The 21002-nt window shown below is 37.3% G+C and overlaps 1 protein-coding gene across 2 annotated transcripts in view; it reads left to right on the top strand.

Annotated features, from left to right (window-relative positions):
- LOC136863237 (fibronectin type III domain-containing protein 5) overlaps positions 1-8425 on the top strand; it is an 862231-nt gene extending 853806 nt beyond the window's left edge. For both annotated transcript variants that reach the window (XM_067139622.2, XM_067139621.2), the window contains one exon: positions 6109-8425. In XM_067139622.2, coding sequence (XP_066995723.1) covers positions 6109-6381 — 273 coding nt within the window. In that variant the 3' untranslated portion in view covers positions 6382-8425. The remainder of the gene's footprint in view (positions 1-6108) is intronic.
- The last annotated feature ends 12577 nt before the right edge of the window (positions 8426-21002 follow it).

Below are 21002 nucleotides of genomic sequence, written 5' to 3'. Positions count from 1 at the left end.
TATCTTGTAACAGCCGGACTAATTGTGATAAACAGTGTAAGCACATTTTACTCTCGCGTCAAATATGTAGGCCTAAAGAAAAATTCAGACGTTATAGCACATTGTTGTACATCGGCAGATATATGTGTATCAGTATGAATATGTAAAAATATTAAGAACTGGCTTGACGTGTCACTTACCGAAAAATGTTAAAATAAAACAAATTTTATATTTTATATATAAGCTAAATCATCATACGTCATACCTTATCCGAGAAGTATAAATGTACGGTGCGTCGAGTAAATAACAAAGGCTACACGCTTAACCTTCTCCTTCTCGGTTTTTCAAAGAAATGGGTCGGCCCTTGATGCGGCTTTGGGCCAGTCTTGCAGCCAGATGCCCTTCTTGACGCAACCCTATGTGGAGGGACTTATTCTCTATCGCGTGTTTCTGTGGGTGGTTCAAAGTATGATGTGTTGTATGCAGGTGAGGAATATTGTATTAAGATGAACGAAAACATCCAATCTCCGAGGAGAAGGAATTAACCAAACGCAGTTAAAATCATCAACGCAGCCGCGAATCCAATGCAGGACCCTATGGACCGAAGGCCAGTATGTTGACTATTCAGCCAAGGAGACGGACAACCATGCTTTGCAACTGTTATACAATAAATATTATTTCATGTTATTCGGGAAATTTTCCTAGGAACACAAAATACCTAAACAGACTAAATTTACTGTCTTAGAAATTAAGTTTTATCTAGCGAGGGTAAATCATTAAAAATTTGTAACAAATTACTAGGAGTACTCGTTTTCACCCTGCATTTATCAAAAATATTTACAAATTTTACCAGAGGAGTGTCAAGTACTTTTAGTTGAGCCTCATTTGAAAATCAATTTTCTTGTGTCACGGAAAATTTATGACGACACTCATGTTCTTTGACAACCTTTCACTCTTATTCAACATGAATGGAGTGCGTTTTTACAGAATACACAACTTCTACATTATCACTGCAAACACTCTCTTAACTTTCATCTTTCTGAAGCCTTGTCCAGTTTCTCTTTATGGATTAGGATTGTAAAATTCCTCTGCAAATTAATGCTGTTAATTTATTTCCATCAGTATACGTATAGAATACAATAAACTTTTCGAGGCATGAAAGCGATAAAAATACTGCGTTATTATGTTAGTGTAAGTTTTTCTACAAGCAATTGCAGGAAGTTAGAATTGTAGCATGCTAAGATTAGCGCGAGATTTTTCTTGCGCTAAACATAATATGTTGACAGGTTATTATACAGGTCAGTAGTTGAAAGGCACCATGGCCACATTGGTGTAGCTGCGACAAGTCTCTGAATCGGGAATTACGATATATATACGTATATCGAAGAATAAAACAGCATGGAAACTGTACGGAAGTGAAGAATAACATCGCTTATTAGATGTAAAGTTAATTGGAGCTGTCATTTCCTTGCATTTCTACGTTTTAACGTTTCTAAATAAATACGTTGCTGTATATATATTTGTACCGATATACTATTTATGGGAGTGTAGTTTCCTTGTCACGTTATTGTAACATTATATACGTTCATTATATGTGTTCATAATCGTCGTTCCAACAAGCAAACATCCAGTGCTTTCGGTAAGCACTGGTTTATACATTCTATTTCTTAATCTGATTTTAAAATATTTAATCGTTTTAAACCAAACATATTTTATTCAGCCTACGGGCATAAAAAGTAACATTTTCAACTACATTGTCATTTACAATCTCTAAACACCTTCATAATCATGTGCAGAGATCTGAACCCTTTATTTTCAATCAAATTTATATGATTACTCCAATGAAGTTCTTCCCTTATATTAACAACTAGATACGTACAGTGATCCCCATAAGGAACTTTCACCTTATCAATGCAGTAATTAAAACAGAGAGGACTTTTCCAATTAGTGACATTCACAAACTGACATTTAACCCCGTTTATCATACCATTGTCTGCTGTCCATCTCATAACGCTGGCAATGTAGTTTTGTAGTCACTCACAATCTTCTAACTCTATACGGTATAACATCATCCTCAAAATTCCTTATCTCTGATTCCATTTCTTCACTCATATCATTGATATACATAAGAAAACATAAAGGACCAATAATACTGCCTTCAGGATTTCCCATCTTATTGATTACAGCATCAGATAATGCTTCACCTACTCTAATTCTCTGGTTTCTGTTTTCTAGAAATTTTGTCACCCATTCAGTCACACTTTTGTCTAGGCCATTTGCACTCATTTTTTCCAGTAGTGTCCCATGATCTACATTATAAATGCCTTAGACAGATCAATCGCGATTCAGTCCTTTCGACCTCCTGAATCTAGGATATCTTGCTGGAAACCTACATGTTGAGCTACAATGGAATAACCTTTCTTAAACACGAACTGCCTTCTATCGAACCAGTTATTCAACATGCCGTTAATCAGAAAGAATGCTTTTCCAAACCATACATGCAACTCTTTATATTGTGAATTCTCTTCTTTTAAAGGACCACACAAACTTATTCGTCTACTCATGTCAAACTGACTGGCCTGTAACTTTCGGCTTTATGTTTACCACCTTTTCCTTTATAAACAGGGGCTAGCAACTCTCGATTCATTTAGTACAGCTCCTTCATGCAAACAATATTCAAACAAATACTTCTGATAAGGTATTTTATCCTAACCCACTGTCTTTATTATATCCACAGAAATCTTATCAATTCCAGCTGCTTTTGTAGTGTTCGATTTTTGTAACTTATTGTGAATGTACTTGTTATCGTATATTTCGTTAGTATTAGTTACCTCCTCTATCTGGACATTATCCTTGTGACCAACAATCTTTACATTCTGCTGACTGAATACATCTGCCTTCTGTAGATCCTCACATACATACTCCCCTTTTCATTAATGATTCCTGAAACGTCCTATTTGGAACATGTTTCTGCCTTGAAGATCCTATACATACACCTTTCTATTTTTCAATAAAATTTGTATTACTGCCAATTATGCTTGCCATCATGTTATCCTTAGCTGACTTCTTCGTTAGATTCAATTCCCTAGTAAGTTCCTTAAGTATCTCCTTACTTTCACAACTATGTCTAACTCTATTCCTTTCCCAATCTTCTTCGCCTCTTTACTTCTCTGTTATAATAAAGTATCTCATTTGCCATTCCTTTCCACCTTTAAAGGTACATACCTGTGTTCAAATTGCTCAACAGTTGCTTTAAATCCATTCCACTGTCTGTTTACATGTTTACTTACCGTTTTCCTCCGGTCGTAATTACTCTTTTAAACTCCCTCAAGCCTATCTTATCCACCATATGGTACTGCCTAATAGTCGTACTTTCATAACCTTATTATCATATTTATTTTAACTCGACGAAAACAGCTGCATGGTCACTTATACCATCTATTACTTCAGTTTCTTTGTAGAGCTCATCTGGTTTTACCAGCACTACGTCCAGAATATTCTTCCCAGTAGTTGGTTCCATCACTTTCTGATTCAGCTGTTCTTTCCAGATTAACTTACTTGCCTGTTGTTAGCCATGCTTCCTGTCGTTCGCATACCTTCTCAATTGACATTCGGCAAATTAAGATCACCCGCTACAATCACATTCTTTATCCATGTCGTTTCCCACATTGCTTATCAAATCCCATATATCTTATTAAATAAGTCCGAATCAGCGTCTGCCCGACCCTTTCCAAGTCTGTACACTCCAAACACATCAAACTGCTTATTATCCTTAGGGATGTTTGTCATCTGTAACTTTTTCGTAGGTTACAAAGCCTTCCTTCGCCAGAATGAATACTCCCCATCCTGCCATTTCTAGCTTGTCTCTACGGTAAACACTTCAGTTCTGTGGGAAAATTTTCGCATCCATTATATCATTTCTCATCCATGATTTAACTTCTCGCAATATTGCAATTAGAGGTGGACTTCTAACCGTCTGAGACACAGCGGTTAATTCCTTCATAGTTACAGTTCCTTCTCACTGTGTTTTTGCCTTCAGTAGTCCAGCTCCATGCCTGAGTGGTCAGTATCTTGGCCGTTGGGCCCAGGGGCTTCGGAGCCCTGGGTTCGATTCCCAATTGGGTCGTGGGATCTTTGTATAATCGTAAGATGTTAATTCCCTTGGCGCGGAGACTGGCTGTTTATGCTGTCTCCAACATTTCTGCAATTCGCACAACACTATCTTACACCACACGAACATGCAGTTACTCATAAAAGGCAGACCTATCCACCCTCATCGGTGGGTCTGTATTACAAGGGCTGCATTCGGCTATAATAGCTACACGAAATTAAATTAATAAAGCAAGATTTATAACAAATTTCATAGTGACGTTAAATGCCTACAGGTCTACAGATCGCACTGTAGACAAGAAAGGGTGAACTATAAAGACTGAGTGAGATCATAATAGCAAAATATGTTTGAAGTATGTAGGCGAGCTCCTATGCGATTTGAAATTAGCAAACTCTTCTCTATCAAGGTAAGAGAGGAAGGAATCAATCTGATATCATTATAAAAATATCAGACATTGTTAACCGGTACCTTAATTATTTCAACAATAGAATACTTTTTCTGATTATAAGTGTGTGACATTGTAGTACATTAGGAAACCACACTCTCTACAGGAATATAATTATACATTTTCCACAAATGTAGTATCTGAGTTGTTCTACTGAGACCACTCCCACAGCATGGCCACAGCAGGTACTTCTCTTCTCACAATGGACAAGATGGAGGCAGGTCCTGCTTTGCTTCTCACTATGCTTTTACTCATCTGAAGAAATCAATACAAAAATGTAACAGATTTTGGCCAAGAACTGCACTTTGGGCACATTGTTGAATTCGTTCTGTAATTCTATGTGTGGACTTAAAGTAAGACATTCTGTGAACGGAGACCAACAGAGGAAGAATGCCATAATATACATGGAGATATAATGACTGTAAATCATGAGAGAAATCTTGAGGAAAAGTGAATGACCAACGTCGTTGGTGCTTCCAAATAAAACAAACTTTAAATCAAGTTTCGTAAAACTGAAATAATAGATTAATAGATTAATTGAACATTGGAGGCACTGGTTCACAGGATGTAATGCTTCTCTACCACCCACGTAATAGTTGCATTGCACTTGGTACAATATTCATGTAACACGTTTTCATTATTATGTTGATTTATATAAAACAAATACATAAATTTGTAATTAATATAAAAGAATCCCATTGTAATTTTATAAAAATTATTATCTTACAGGAACTACATTTCTAAATATGTTTACAGGTCTTGAGTCTTATAATTTTAATTAATGTAATCCAATGATTGTCCACATGTATAGCATGAGTCAAGAGATAATATTTTACCTATAACTTCGTTTCATTAACACCTAAATTTGTTGTTTTAATTGAATATGAAACCAATTTAAAATACGTAAGAATAATTTTAATAACTCTGTATTCAGTTAAAAATTGTTCAGTGGTGTAATTTAATCCACATTAAAGTATGCATGTTGGCCCCGTATAATGGGAGAGCTCATATCTTGCGGTTAGTGTTTCAAAGGTATACGTAGCTTGGGACTAATTTTCCAAGAATACGATACCGGTTGTTGAAAACAGTCCCAGATACTTCAGTTCCGAAGACAAACACTGTGCCATAAATAAAAATTTTATATTAATAAAAATTATCTCTGTACACGCCTACATTAGCTTTAATATTTTAAACTTTAACTGTTATTTTTAATTACTACAGACTATATAAATACTAAATCCTGGAGAAATACTGAAACAAGAAACGTTAATGCAAAGAACGATATTCACCTTCACCCTAAAATAGTGAAATTTTACTGTATAGTAATTAGTGGAGCATTACGAGAATTCATTCCTTCTGTACTTTTCTCATGTAATCTAAGTAGTCCATATTTCAATACGCAGTCACCAATGAGGTTTTGTCTTAATATAATAATATTTTTATAATAATATAAGATACTCAAATCTGTAAATATATCTCATTATTAAATTATTAGCAGTACTATTATATTTTTGGAACTTGTTTGACTATTGAAACATATACTAATATATGTTATTTTAATTTTTTTAAACAGCATCTCCATTGGTCTACTCATCAGCGGTTTGATCTGGAATCTTGGTCAGGCCGTTCACGGCCTCGTGTCAACTCAGCTATTTTCATCAGTTCTGCTCCACGCGAAGCAGAATTTGTGCAGCATCAACCATTTCGCTCTGACCTATGTCGAAGGACACGCAGTGCAGAAAATATTCCTTTGAGTGGCTTCTGTAATGGGGAAGACAATGATGTGCCCATCCTCTCCATCTCAGTACCTACGCCACCTGAAAATCTAGTGGAGCAACATTTATAACAAATGTGACCACCGGTGAATTTATTTATGTGTTTCTTCATCTGACTCATCTCTAGCTACGATCAATCAAATTCTAATATTATGTGTTTTTAATTATGATAACGCTTTAGTAATAAGAGTGTATGAACCACAGGAATTCTCATATGAGAGCTTAATGAACTTTCTGTTTCATGTTCAAGGTGCAGGTGAATAGCATGTCAAGTGACTGACCAACATTACATGTACTGTACGCATATTGACAACTTCTCTCCCCTTCAACAAATATTTTATAAACTTTTAAAACACACAATAATGTCATGAGTGGCTATTTTTTATTCGCATATTTTAATCGGTAAGTATATCGTAAAACTTGTGAGAGGAGAATATATCGTCCCTAATATCCCCAAATCTATGTGATTTCATCAATATTCTACTGGAAAATTCGTCGGTAAATCTGCTCTTCGCCTTAACGTGGTATTATGTGCTGAAATTTAATGCATAATGGAACCAATTCGGAGTGAAAAAGCCTTCTAAATTCATAGAGTTTAATCATATTAAATAATACACTTCTATGCAAAAAAAGGAGTTATGAATATAAAATGTATGTACATGAAGTGAAAGAGAATTTTAAAGTTAAAACCGATATACCTTACTGCAAAAGAAGAGCTGTATACAGGTGAAGAATTAACTTTTTTGTTTGAAACTGTGTCACTTGTACATACAGCAGTTGGTAAATTTCAAACTATAGTTAGATTTTTACTACAAACTAATTCCTTATTTGTGTAATACGAATATAAATATTACTTCCCTAAAACTGTCCAAATAGCAAACAAGTATGAAATTTAAATATTCCTTTCCTCAGAAATCTATTTTAATGAAGTAATCAATTTTTACTAATTAATGGCAAAAATGGTGCTGATATGTACATAAGCACTACCAGCTTTTTTGTAGAATTCATAAAAATGGTGATATATTCTGTTGTAACTTGTGGAAGCTAAATGAATCTCTCACAGAACCTAAATTCGGACCATTAGAAAGACTGCAATAACTCTTATAGGACTTAATACTATCACATGGTAACCAGTTATGGCCTCTATATTGTATGTCAGATCATTTCTTCACACGGAGAAGTTGAAAATAAATGTCACTTATATGTATTCTCCGTAAATAATTGTAAATTTTGAAACTATCTATCACAAAATAAATTCAAATGGAATGACATGATTGAACATCTGAAAAGTACAGTTATTTAAAAAACTGTTTGGTGCCTTTTTCCGGATTATTACTTACTTTCCCTAATAACAAGTGCATCCGTTCATCTAAATGCTTCTTTGTTGAACTGAGAGTAAAAGAAAACGAACCCCCTATTTCTGCGGAGATTAATAATTTTTTGGCACCCCTGGTCATGCTAACATTTAGCACTAAATTCATTTACAGAACGACCTCTGCTCTCAGATATCCAATTTCACCGTATAAGTTAGTCCATTTTATTTCAGAACTGAAACAAACTAGAGAAGAACGTAACAAAGGAAAAGGATGCATTTTTCTCAAATAGTTGTTCATGAATTGTTTGAAGAGTCAGCTTTGCTAGACCATATAAATTCGACAGAAGTAAAAATAATGTTATATATTCATCGATGTACTTTTTGTATAAAATTAACGGTTTGACAAACAGTTCAGTTCTTGAAAGATATCTTCAAACTTCTTCCCTTTGCCAATAATAATAATAATAATAATAATAATAATAATAATAATAATAATAATAATAATAATAATAATAATAATAATAATAATAATAATAATACCATGAGTTAGGCCTCTCCATAAGTTTAAACTGCCGCCGTATCTCTGACTTGTGGCGTTATCTATTCTGAACTGACTGAAATATTGTATATCCTAGAAGTTAACCTTTTTGGAACAGATGTCCCTAGCAGTAATTTTCTAGTTCTACCTTGTGTTTAGAAACAATAACTTATTATTGTGAATGTTTGTGTTTGGAGGTTTGGTAAACTAATCATCAGTCAATTGTTTATTTAATTTTTGGTGTTATCATCACTGTTATTAAATTTATTCGCCTAAAAATGCTTTAATAACACAATAATTTCCTCCAATCATATTATTGATGACCTTATGGATCCAGAACTACCCGCCAGCCCTATAAAAGCTGCGAATTTCTTGATCAAAGTTGTCTTGCTGCAGTATATCTTTGAGTGTTCTACGTAACTGAGAAAATCTCCTCGGGAAATGCTGTGGCGAGGACTAGCGTGAGAATGCGGCATCACAAAGGTATTGGCAGAATTTTAACTAAGTGAACTTGCGTGTGTTGAAAGGGAAAATCCCACCTTTCCCACTCGTCCGGTGTTTTCTTTAATTTTAATGTAGGGCTTTCTCATTTGACTTTAATTTCATGTAGCTCTAGGCTCTCTTCGGAATTTACAATATCTGCCTTAATAGGGACATTTTTAAATGTAATGACGCACGAGGGTATACCCTCATTTCCCTTCTTCAATTTTCATTATTTTTGAGTGATTAAGATGGCCCTGTTTTTTTCTAAATTCATATACCTCTTTTCGGTCTTTTAAATTGATTTCCTTTAGTCACTTAGTAGTATGGCTTAGCCTCTGCATCAGCGAGCCTTATGCCCTGTTATGCTCTCTTGTACTTGAACTTTGGAGTGCTTTAATGTTCCAGCCTCCAATATTCACTTCTGGTTATCGGCCGTTATATTATACCTTTATTATTCTTTTTCTTTATTATGTATCCCCCTCTTTTCATAGCCCTGTAGTGTCAGTTTCAGGCTCTCTTTACTTCTACTTCTTTCGATTCTATTGAGTGCGGCTCCCCCATAAGAGAAGGGTAGCGAAAGTATTACCTTATTAATTTTAAAGCAGTACGTTCTTGCTGCTTCAAGTGTCAGTGGTATCAGACATGAATTTAATCTCCTGGCCCAATAAGGGGCGTGTGTAAATTTAATTGTAAACTGAACTCCTGGGTTCGTGACCCATCCGATGTAGACTTGTTATAGAAGCTGCGGCTTCTTTCTCAAATCTGTATTGATTCTACTTTACCAGTTATGGTTAGGCTAGCCTATTTTCGTAACATATTTGCTGATGAGAGCTACGGGTCAGAAATCTCTACCTATTTCGAGATGGGAGTTTTCCTCCCCAATATAGTAAATTTCCTTAGCTTACCTGCTCCCCTTTTGTACATTTCTGGGCTTATAAGCGCCCTTTTTTTTCAATTTTATGACCTTATGAGCTCCCCTGTAAAAATTTCCGAGCTTTAAACTTCACTTGGTAAAACGTTCCTCTTGTTAAAGTTTGTTGTTGCTGTTGTTGTTGTTGTTGTTGTTGAAAAACTCAAGTCATAATAAAATAAATAAAATAAGACTTTTCATTGACCTTGTTAGCAATATTTCAACTTTAGTTTATGCTTTGCCCAGCCATTAAACCTTCACGCTTATTTCCCTTTCCGCTCCGCGAAAATCTCCGTAACAAGTGGTAGCAGGGCATGGTTAAATACCTGGACAAAGCTCCTCTTTACTATTTTTGGCTAAATTTTCGATCCAAGCTCTAAAAATTTCATTTTATAATTTTCTAAGTTTTCGTACTTGCTCTTTATTTCATCATGTCTAACCCTCGGGACGTTATAGCTCCTTGGTATATGCGTAAAAGAGGTGCTCATTTTAAGAGTTATTAATTAGGAAAGTGCAATCTGGTGGCACGGTTTCTACAGATGTGTCACGATTTAAGGGGCCTTTTCATTTACCAATGTCGTTCCCTGTTTATGGGGAGAAGGAAGTTGGAGTGAGATTGTCCACTATCCCTACTGATGTAACTGAACTTACTTCAGTAATTAGTTTCTTTGAAGGTGGTGAGTCGTCAGCTAACCAAATTAAGCTACACTATTTCACTTCTAAAATAGAGCTGGTAAACTATTGCCTCTAAAACATAGCTACGATCACTGTAAAGCGGCAGATTATTTGTGTCAAAACACGTCCATGTTGTCTAGTAAGGTAAATCAGTGGTTAACTGGGTCTGTCAGTGCGAGGAGTGATAATGTGCGACCACGTATGCCTAGTGTGGAAGAAGATCATGACAAGTCCTCCTGTAGTGTTCTGTCAACTGATCAGCAACACTCTACTGCCCCATCTGAACAGCAAGTTGGTACCTCCGCCGGATAACAAAATCTACTCCCATTTTTCAACAACTATGTGTCATCTGAAACTTCCAAACCTCCACCTGCAGGGCCGGTATTTTCTCCATGTTTCAGTAATCTACACATCCACTTGCTATTCCCTTAAAAGATATTTCTAGGTTCCATGTTAATTCAACCAAAGTTGTCATTTCCTTTTCACGATTTCTAGTAGAGTTTTAGGATAATTCCTTTGTTTTTTCCCTATCTCATTCACATATATTGCAAATAATATATCCGTATGTACTTGGTGTTTTGTCCGAAAAAACCTGTAAAGGCCATCTCTGAAAGGAGCTCTACAGAAAATTTTCACGCCCACCTTCTGGCGCACTTTATTCCTTCGAAAGCTCTGTCAGAAATACAATTTTAGGGTCCAAGAAATGGATGAGAATTTGGCTGAGTTCCCACCGTCCCCGACCCGGTTAAACTCAGCCGGCTAACATGAGTATTCCAAGGAGTGGACCGTTCGTGTGGCCGACCAATATCTAAGGACATAAGGAAGTGATAGGATGAACAGGACTTAAATAACCCTCGCCATCAAAATGAACTGACAATTTATTACAAAGACATCAAGTGGGAGGGTAATGAATTTTACAAGAAGTAATTCTTTCAGCATTAGTAATTCTTGATTAATTAAATTATTTTGACTTCTTCCAATGACCTTACTCTCATTCTCCATGACAATCTAAAAACAGAATAATATTTTATTAATGCGTGAAGTAGAAGAATCAAAGTGCTAATTAAATAAAATATTATCCACATCTGCTGGATATTATATTCTGATAAACAATCAGTCCAACGATGTAAGCCTAATTTCTCCTATATCATTCAAATAAATGTTGGTCATTGCTTGCAATTAATCTACAATTAGTAACTTAATCCGGCATACACTTAAATTACCTAGGATTTCGCTGCTCAATTCAAAAATATTTATAGAAAATGATTGATAACTGAACTCATTTATCTTGCGTTAAATCGTTAATTTCAACTGTTTTAACAACCTAATTTATTTAAAAATGTATACAAGTCCGAGAAACATCACTATCTTGACAATGAATTTTATCAGCTTTACTATGACTACTCTACTTATTGTACTCTGGCATTTAAGTAATTAATTCTATTAATCGTGCAGTTACATTTCAATATGATTTCAATGAATAATTCTGAACGAAAATAATATTATATCCTTCTTAAGTCGCAATAGTAATGAATCCTCAGAATGATATCTCTCAGTCTAATATGTTACAAATAAATAATAATAATAATAATAATAATAATAATAATAATAATAATAATAATAAGCATCATCATCATAAATTACAAAGTAATTTAGGTCTGAAAACAAACGATCCCTTAGAGTATAGTTTTATCACTGAGATATTCCTCTCCGAGTTACAATTTCGTATTAACTTGACGATAATCTTTTGAGTTGCCTTGCTTTAAGATTGTGCTACGATCCTAATATCTCTTAAGTAATTCCCTAACTGTATAAGATTCAATTCGAAAAGAAAGCTTCCTTAAATTGGCACAATATTCAAAATTAAACATCGCAGTAAAACACTTTCCTTTCCGAAAAATAGCCAATCAACGCTGAAATGATCACCACTGTGGCAGAACACAGAGAAAATCAACTCCCAAGTCATCACAAAAAATAAATACAGTACAAAATGTACAATCAGCAACATCATAAAACACACAAAAATGAGTCACACGCTTTTACCCTATTATTTACGCGGTCATGAGTTTCTCTAAATTTAAGCACTGATTTTTATTTAAACACACCGCATAGTATCGTCGGAGATCATCTGTACGCCCCTACAAGCAATAAATCAATGTGGAGTAGCGACAGAATTGAACTAAGTCACTAAACATATCAACTCCCATAAAATTACAACGATGTCCCTTGAGATACAGTTTGGAGAAAAATAGGCTAAACTTCCATCGATTATGTATTAACATCTTAACATCCACGAGGGTAACGTAGTGATAAATCACCTAACCGTTTGAGTTAATTTTATTTTAAAATTCGCGACGTGGTGATAATCAACACCGTCGCGTTGTATGTGTGCACCTTAAGAGACATCAGCTCCTACCGTATATTCCACCGGCATATTTATCAAATAGCAGAGCACACTTCGCATTTCAAATCTTATCGTGTTTGAACCCTTCGTGCAATGGAATCTAACAAAACCAATTACAATCGGCACACAACCAGTCGTATATTCATGGCGAAAGTAGGTTTGACACATAACTTTCAGTATAATGTTGAATAAGCCATACAGCTCGTAGACAATAATATGTCCGTCGTCACAGTGCGAAGTTCTTGTTGAGATTTTATAGTCAAGCTCGGTTAAAATTTTACGTAGTCGACTCTCGTGGCGTAGCCAGCAGAGAAAGGCAAATTTCCGAAAGCCACAGCAAAAGATCAATGAGAGATCAAAGAGAGAGTGAGGAGTACATGACGAAGGTGGTATATCACTTTCACCATTAGTCACTCAGAAATACTAGTGATTAGTCATTGGTTCGTACCTGTTCGTCCATAATGTTCTATCGTTGACCTGCGCAGACAATCGTAACCTTGAAACTTTCCAACTAGCCGCAGCAAATGTCAACTCCCCCCGGGAGCATTCAAACACTGTACTGAAAAACTTATTTCCAATCGCTATGCACAGTGGGTATCCATTCCCTTACCCGCAGTAGAAAATAAATAAATTTATACAGACGACAAAAGCCTAAAACCAGCGTTCCTGCAACGCATTATCCCCACAATTAAAACATGTCAATTCATATGACGGGGACAATGAAAGATATAAAATTTTGTACTCGTTTCTCTGCACTTCACTTCTCTGAAGGACAGGCGGTTCAAACCACTATAGAAGGATATGCACCTCCCTACCGTTCGTATCTTTGCTTTGCTTCCCGACCGCAAACCTTTATTGAACTTGACGCGAAGTCTGTTTCTGAAGAGGGAGTAAAATACGCCGATACGTTCCTCTCCAGTCTGTTTTAAGTGTGCTTCATTCCAACATTTGTCTACGAATTGTATCTTTCTAAATCTGCTTCTTTATATATAATTCAGGTCCTAATTCTAACAGAGGTAACATATGACTTGGCTGAGCCCCCTTCTTCTTACTTTTCTTTTTCTTCCGGTTCAGCCAAGTATAAATCAAATGAACTTGTTTCAGGTATTAATGATAGTGTGTTTCCTGATATTTAAGCTACCTGTAAGTGCACCAGTGAATTTTTTGGTCCTGAGGAGTGTTTCAAAATTACTTCCAATATTTCCGAATTTGTGTCATTTCTTAAGATAGAAATAAATAATGAACCTATAACTGCCTTATTAGATTCAGGAAGTGTAGTATCTCTTATTTGTGAGGACTGGTATTCTAAGTTAATATCTGCTTGTAAATTTTATACTTATGCCCCTTTCACTTAAAATGTGTTTGGGATAACCGCCTTCTTTGGAAATTTTTGGTTTCATTTTTGAAAAGATTCGAATTGCTTAATTCACTTGGAAATTCAAATTATTTGTAGCTGAAGACCTGTCATGCCCCATTATTCCGTGTGCAGATTTCATGTCCCAATCAGGCCTTGTGCTGGATCTTCGAAAACGATCCTGCTCATTTTAATTTGCCAGTAATGTGTCGCTTTAACCTTTGCCTTGGAATGCTGCTTTATTTCCTGTCGTTCCTCCCCCTAGGTGTGATACGATGTTAGATCTTAGTCCTTTACCTGAGGACTAGGTTAAAAGTATTCAGGAATCATGTCAGTCTTTTTTCTGATGTTTTCTAAGAAAAGCTAGGGTTTACTGACGGAACTGAATATAAGATTGATGTTACTGATTCCGTACCTGTAAGGTTTCCTCCTTATCGGTTGTCGCCTCCAAAAATGAAGGTGCTCAGGGAGATCATTAATAAAATGCTGAGTGATGGCATCATCCACCCGTCTACATCTGTCTGTTCTTCCCCAATTTTTAGCGCCAAAACCGCAATGTGGTTTTCGTCCGGTTGTGGATTACATGGTCCTGAATTAGAAGGCCGTTTTACAGTCAGTTCCCCTCCCTGACTTACATTCTTGATTTTCTTGGTTCTGTAAGACTAAAATCTTCACCATACTGGATCTCAGCCAAGCATATAATCAGATTCCTCTTGCTGGAGAGTCTAAGCACCTAACAGCTTTCGCTACGGATTGGAATCGTAACGAATTCAATCGCGTGCCTTTCGTTCTCTCATCTGGAGCGGCTGCCCTCACTAGACTCCAAGATAGTCTTCTCAGACATCAAATTTAACTACGTCTATCATTATTTAGACGACGCCGTTGTATACTCCGGAACTTCTGAAGGAAACCTCGTTCATCTGGAGGAAGTCCTTACGCATTTTCCTGGTGTGAAAATGGGAAGCCATGGAAAACCATCTTCAGGCCTGCCGACAGTAGGGTTCTAACCCACTATCTCCCAAATACAAGCTAACAACTGCGCGCTCCTAACCACACAGCCAACTGGCTCAGTACTTTTGCTAAGCCCTCTTGTCATTCTTAGGGTATATTGTTTCTCCCAACGGAATTTCTGTCAACTTCTCTAGGACTACGCCTATTCGTGTCTTTAAGCCCCGTAAGGATGTCAAAGATGTAGCTAGGTTGATCGGTATGATTAACTTTTTCAGGAAATGTATTCTTAATTTTGCCGGTAGGGCTGCCCAATTGAATTTACTCCGTAGGGAAAGTATCAATTTTGAGTGGCGTAATTCCCAACGGTCTACATCTGAATACATTATTTTGCCCTTGTGTAATGCACCAGTCTTGGCAATGCCGGATTCTTCTACGAAATTTATTGTTCAGCTCGACGCCTCTTCATTGCCGTTGTTGCTGTACTTTTACAAGACTCTAAACTTGGTAGGCGCCCCATCGCCTATGCGTCTCGAACGTTGTCGCCTGTGCATGATTTAAAGGGTCTTACAGCCCTTTTTGCCCTAGAAATTCCGCATGTATTTGAAGCATGCCAAATTTGAATTTGAAACTGACTATCAGGCTTTGAGTTGAGTTCTTGATAAGCCTCACCGTACTGGGCGACTAGTTCGTTGAACTATTCGCAGTTCGGCCTTTCAGTTTGATGTATTGCATACTCGTGGTTAGGATAATTTTGTCGCTGACAGCTCGAGTAGTATATTTTCTGATGATTCTACTAGTAGTTCAGGTCCTGTGGAGATTTCTCAACGTTCCTTTACATTATAGTCTGCAATTAATGCCGTTCATTCGGATGCTAACCTATTATATTATGATGTTGCTAAGTATCATCGTGAGGATCCTATGCTCGGGCCTATTTTCGGAACTCTTTCTTCTGGGGAAGATATTGTCCCTTATGTTCTGAGGAACGGTGTTTTGTGTTGCCCCTCTCGTCATGAAATGAAAATCGTCATCACCTCTGCTTTAGTGCCAATAATAAGTAAGTACTATAATGAAACCCCTCTCGGCGGGCATCTCGATATCTTCAAGACCGGAGAAAAATGAGGAATTTTTCATCTGGAATCAATGGATTGCGAGATTAAGGAACTCGTTAAGGCACGTGAAACTTGCTTGGTAAGCGATCTTCCGTTGAACTCTAAGGTTGGCCTGTTATTTTCACGTCAAGCCTCTCGCCATACGGAGCGAATGTATATCGAGAACGTAGAGCATTTTCCGAAATACAAAGGAGATGGGAATGCACTTGTACTTGTGTAGTTGGACGGGTTCATCCGTTTTCCATGGTTATTTACGAGTAGGCTTGCCACTGCTCAGTCTCCTATTTCTTGTCCTAACTCTATCTTCGCTTCATTTGTACCTAGCCAGTATCTTGTCTCTAATAATGCAAAACTTTTACTTCCAAACTTTTTCTTAAATTCTGTTTTGATCTTTCTATTTCCTATGTATCAACGTCGGCCTATTACCCCCCGCCCTCCTACGCGGAACGCGTCAATCGCAATCTTCGATCGGCACCTTTTGACTTCCACGGTGAAGACCCTACACGCTGGGATACATCCTTACACTGGCTGTCTTTTGCCTTTAATTCTACTATCCACAAGTCTCACAAGTTCACACCTATGCCTTTGATGTTTTATTTTGTCCCGAACTCACCTTTGTCTAACTTGTCTATTAGCGATATTTTGCATACAGGCCCACCCAGATCCAACATCTACCCCAACATGTTGCTCACCCAGTTCTTCGCTTGGGGAACTTGGTTGTGGTCTACTTTCATACGTACTTCAGCTCTCACTATACCGGGCAGCCGGTATCTGAGGATACTTGGGGGTCCAAACCTTCGAATCCAGACCTCGACCACGACGGCCATGCTTGCCGTCAACTTGGGCCACGGCTGCTACGGCTGCCGGCTGCCCGGACACCTACTCATCGATTTGAGATCTAATTGAATTTACTACTCTGAATATGTGATATTTATACAAGATTTCCTTATTTCTTCAAGATTACTACTTTTTTATTTTCTCAAGATTGCAAGAATACTCATAAATTGTTTACTGCTTATTCCAGAATTATAAACGTTAGGAGTGCGAGGTCTGTACCGTCACGGTTTCTCCGACAGTGGTGTTATCTATTCTGAACTGACTGAATTATTGTATATCATAGAAGTTTACCTTTTGGGAACAGATGTCGCTAGCAGCACTTTTCTAGTGTTACCTTGTGTTTAGTAGCAATAACTAACTCATCATCATTCAATTGTTTATTATTATTTTTTGAGTTATCCACCTATCAAAATGCTTTAATAAGGTAATAATTCCATCCAGTCAAATTATTGATCACATGATTGGTCCGGAACTATTCGCCAGTCCCCTATAAAAGCTGCATTTTTTTTATTCAAGTTGCCTTGCCGCAGTATTTCTATGAGTGTTCTACGTGATTAAGGAGATCTCCCTCGGGAGATGCTGGGGCTGGCACTGGCGTGAGAATGCGGCATAGCAAGGTTAATGGCAGAATTGTAACTATGTGAACATACCGCGTGCAAAGAAAGGGAGGATTTCAGCTTTCCCCCTTAGCATGTAACGGATAGGTGGTCCGGCGTTTTCTTTCATGTTAGTGTAGGGCTTACACTTCTGACTTTAATTTAATATAGATAGATAGACAGATACATATATTTATTGCCCACCCTAGTATACACCATCGGCTTACAGGTAATAAAGACAGAACGAAACAAAAAACAGCCACTACATCTATCTTAAAACTACTTAACTAAATTAACTACCTCTACATCCAAGGCCCCACACCGTTGGCTGCGCAGAAGCGTGTGACTGGGGAAGACATGTCCATGCGCGTAGCGCCATGTTGCGGGCGCTCCTCAGCTTGACGCGGAGATCGTATGGAATTCGTGCTTTAACTTACATTTCGCACACATGAAAACATTCGCCTTATAAAATTAATGACAGCCTACACCGACTACCGTGTACACACGTAATAAATATACATAATATCAAGACTTAGGTAATATTAAAATATACTTCTGTATACAACTGAACAATCTACACAAATTCTTTGGACAGCTTATAGGTGGCGCACCTAAAAATAGAAACCTTTAGCAGACTGAATAAGAAGACTGAAAAATACACTAGCGGTACCTCGGAAATGATCATGTCGCTCACTTTAATATAAGGGTCATGTTTGTAACGGATGTGTTTGAACATTGTACGTATGGCAAGAAGACCAGACTCAAAGGACGAGAATAATGTGGCAATCTGTCTCTTGAGAAACCTAGGATCAACAACTGTTTAGCTTTATTGAAAATATGAAGACATATTCAAAAAGCGGTCTACAACTTAAGTATGAGTACATATCGTGAGATAAAAATTACTTGTGTCTCAGCTGACTGGAGAACACACAAATTAAATATTTACAAACTCCTGTACCGATAACAATAATCTTCAATATCAACAAAAAAGGCAACCTGTGAAAATAAATATTTCTATGAAAGGTACACAGCTTATGATTCCTCTCAGATAAGTCATTACAGTAAATTTTACTCAATTATCTGAACAGATTGTTTAAATAGTACATGACTGCAGAAATCGTTCTAAAACAATCAGATACATGTTTTATAATTTTCTGAATATGAAATTCCGGCTCTGCGGTGTAGGGGTAGCGTGTCTACTTCTTACCCGGAGACTCCGGGTTCAGTCCCCGGCCAGGTCAGAGATTTGTATCATGATCTGAGTGCTGGTTCAAGGTCCATTCAGCATACATGATTACAATTGCGGAGCATAACGGCCGAGAGGATTCACCGTGCTGACGACATGACCCCTCGTAATCTGCAGGCCTTCAAGCTGAGCAGCGGTCGCTTGGTAGTCTATGGCCTTTCAGGCATGTTGTGCCATGGGGTTTGGTTTGATTTGGATATGAAATAACGTAATTGGATGAGTAGACATTAAATTATCATGTTTGTGTTATTTGGATTCGTTACAGTGGTGCTAGTCTTCTATCGTGTATTTCTTAAAATGAAATTAATGTCTAGGGTTAGTTTGAGCTTCTCTGCGTGGTTTAGGCTTAAGTTTTATTTTTTACAATTTGCTTTATGTCGCACCGGCACAGATATGTCTTATAGCGACGATGGGATAGGAAAGGCCAAGGAATGGGAGGGATGAGCCCGTGACCTTAATTAAAAGCACAGCCTGGTGTGAAAAAGGGAAAACCACCAGGGCTGCCGACAGTGTGGTTCGAACCCACTATATCCCGGATGCAAGCTCACAGCTGCGTGGTCCTAACCGCACGGACAACTTACCCGATTAGGCTTAAGTAAGAATGTTATTATTTAAGATGTAAAACCCTCCTCATAATATTATCTTCTTAAATATTACTGCTTTTACAAACTCATTCTGAATTAACATTATCTGAGCACATAAAAATTGTAAGTGCATTCTAATTTATCTCTAATATGAGCACCATGATTTACACCAGAAAGAAAATAAAATGAAATTGAAAGTAAAGCAAGGATTAATATTAAGTAAAGATTAATATCATAGTGAAAAGTTAATTTGATTAGCGTTTTCTAATTCATACTAGGATTGACAATATTGTAATGAGCTTTGTTTAGACTTTATATTGTGAGATTTTTCTGGAATAGCGTATTAACAATTGTATTCTTTTATTATAAAGCAAGTGGGAAGAATACGATACGAATAAATCATTTTTCAGATAATTGATAATTTGAAGCAATGCCTTACCCTAATATTAGAAGGTTTTATCAGGTTGTATCAATCATATCTTACGGATTCTATGCCCAGGTTTATCAAATTTGTAATACCGTGACACAGTTTGTATGAGAAATATGTAGTCTTTTTCAGAACAGCTTTCCAGTTCTAAACAATTATCCCCTATGAAATGGAAAAAGGCAAACAAGAAAAAGAAGCCTAAATATTCTAAATTTCATGTCCATGCGTTCTCTGAATCAACAGCTCTACAACCTCTTTAGTTCTCGATTATGGTAAATGAAAGTTATTTTTAACAGTTCAATTTCTACTCACATGTGAAAAGAAATACCAGATCCCTTCTGAAAGTAGTCTGTACAAATGAAGGCTGCACACGAATTCACCCTCGTGAATATCTTTTCATTCCACAGGTAAGGCCTAACTTTAGGCCTTATATTGCCGATCAATTTAACTAACGTAATATATCAGCTCCCACATTCCTTGAAAATACTTAACAATATATTATCACTCCGTCACATATAATACCAAACCAGATCCACTAACAGGCATGATTCAAATCGAAAACATGCAAGGGTCTGTAAACATTACCAAGTGCTATTCATGCATTCGAAGCTGAAGCGCCCGCAACATGGCGATGCGCGAAAGTGTTCAATATTCCGCTTAGCATCAGCGCGCTCTGTGAGTCTAGATAAGTAATATTAAAGTCTTTGTCTACATATACCCAGTATCATCCCACAAGTGCGCGGATCGCCAGCACACATGCAGTATGCCACCGCACTACAAACTACCCTAATCACCTACTCCTACCCACCACCCAAAAAAATAAGGAGAGAGGTCGCTGCGCTAGCCCCGGTATGAAACACGCGCCCACCAACCCGATTGGCCCAGCCACCAGCCTCGCCACGTGAGAACGGATACCTTATCTCACCGACACTTGCTGACACTGTGTTCCTTCCCTATCTTGCATGGCAGGCCACCTGTGTCAGAACCCGACCCATGACGCGGCCTGCCATATTCTTCCGATGTGTACGTCACTCCCACTCTGATCCATTGTCAGAGCGCTTCCTTCCCTCTCCTTTTTTTCATGTGCAGACATGCTTAAGCCTAACTTCCTTGGCATGGGTCAGGTCCCCAACCCTCCCTCTTCCCTTGGTACGTCACACTCTCCTCTCTCGCGCTCTTCCCGCGAGCTACACATCATATTAATATAACAGTTTATTTTTTAACTCTCCATCACGTACTTTCACAATTTTCATTATACCAACC

This window comes from Anabrus simplex, chromosome 2 (genome assembly GCF_040414725.1).
Source record: "Anabrus simplex isolate iqAnaSimp1 chromosome 2, ASM4041472v1, whole genome shotgun sequence".
In the NCBI taxonomy this organism is placed as follows: Eukaryota; Metazoa; Arthropoda; class Insecta; order Orthoptera; family Tettigoniidae; genus Anabrus; species Anabrus simplex.
Note: the sequence above shows the minus strand (reverse complement) of the source record. Positions and strands in the feature narration are given on the sequence as shown.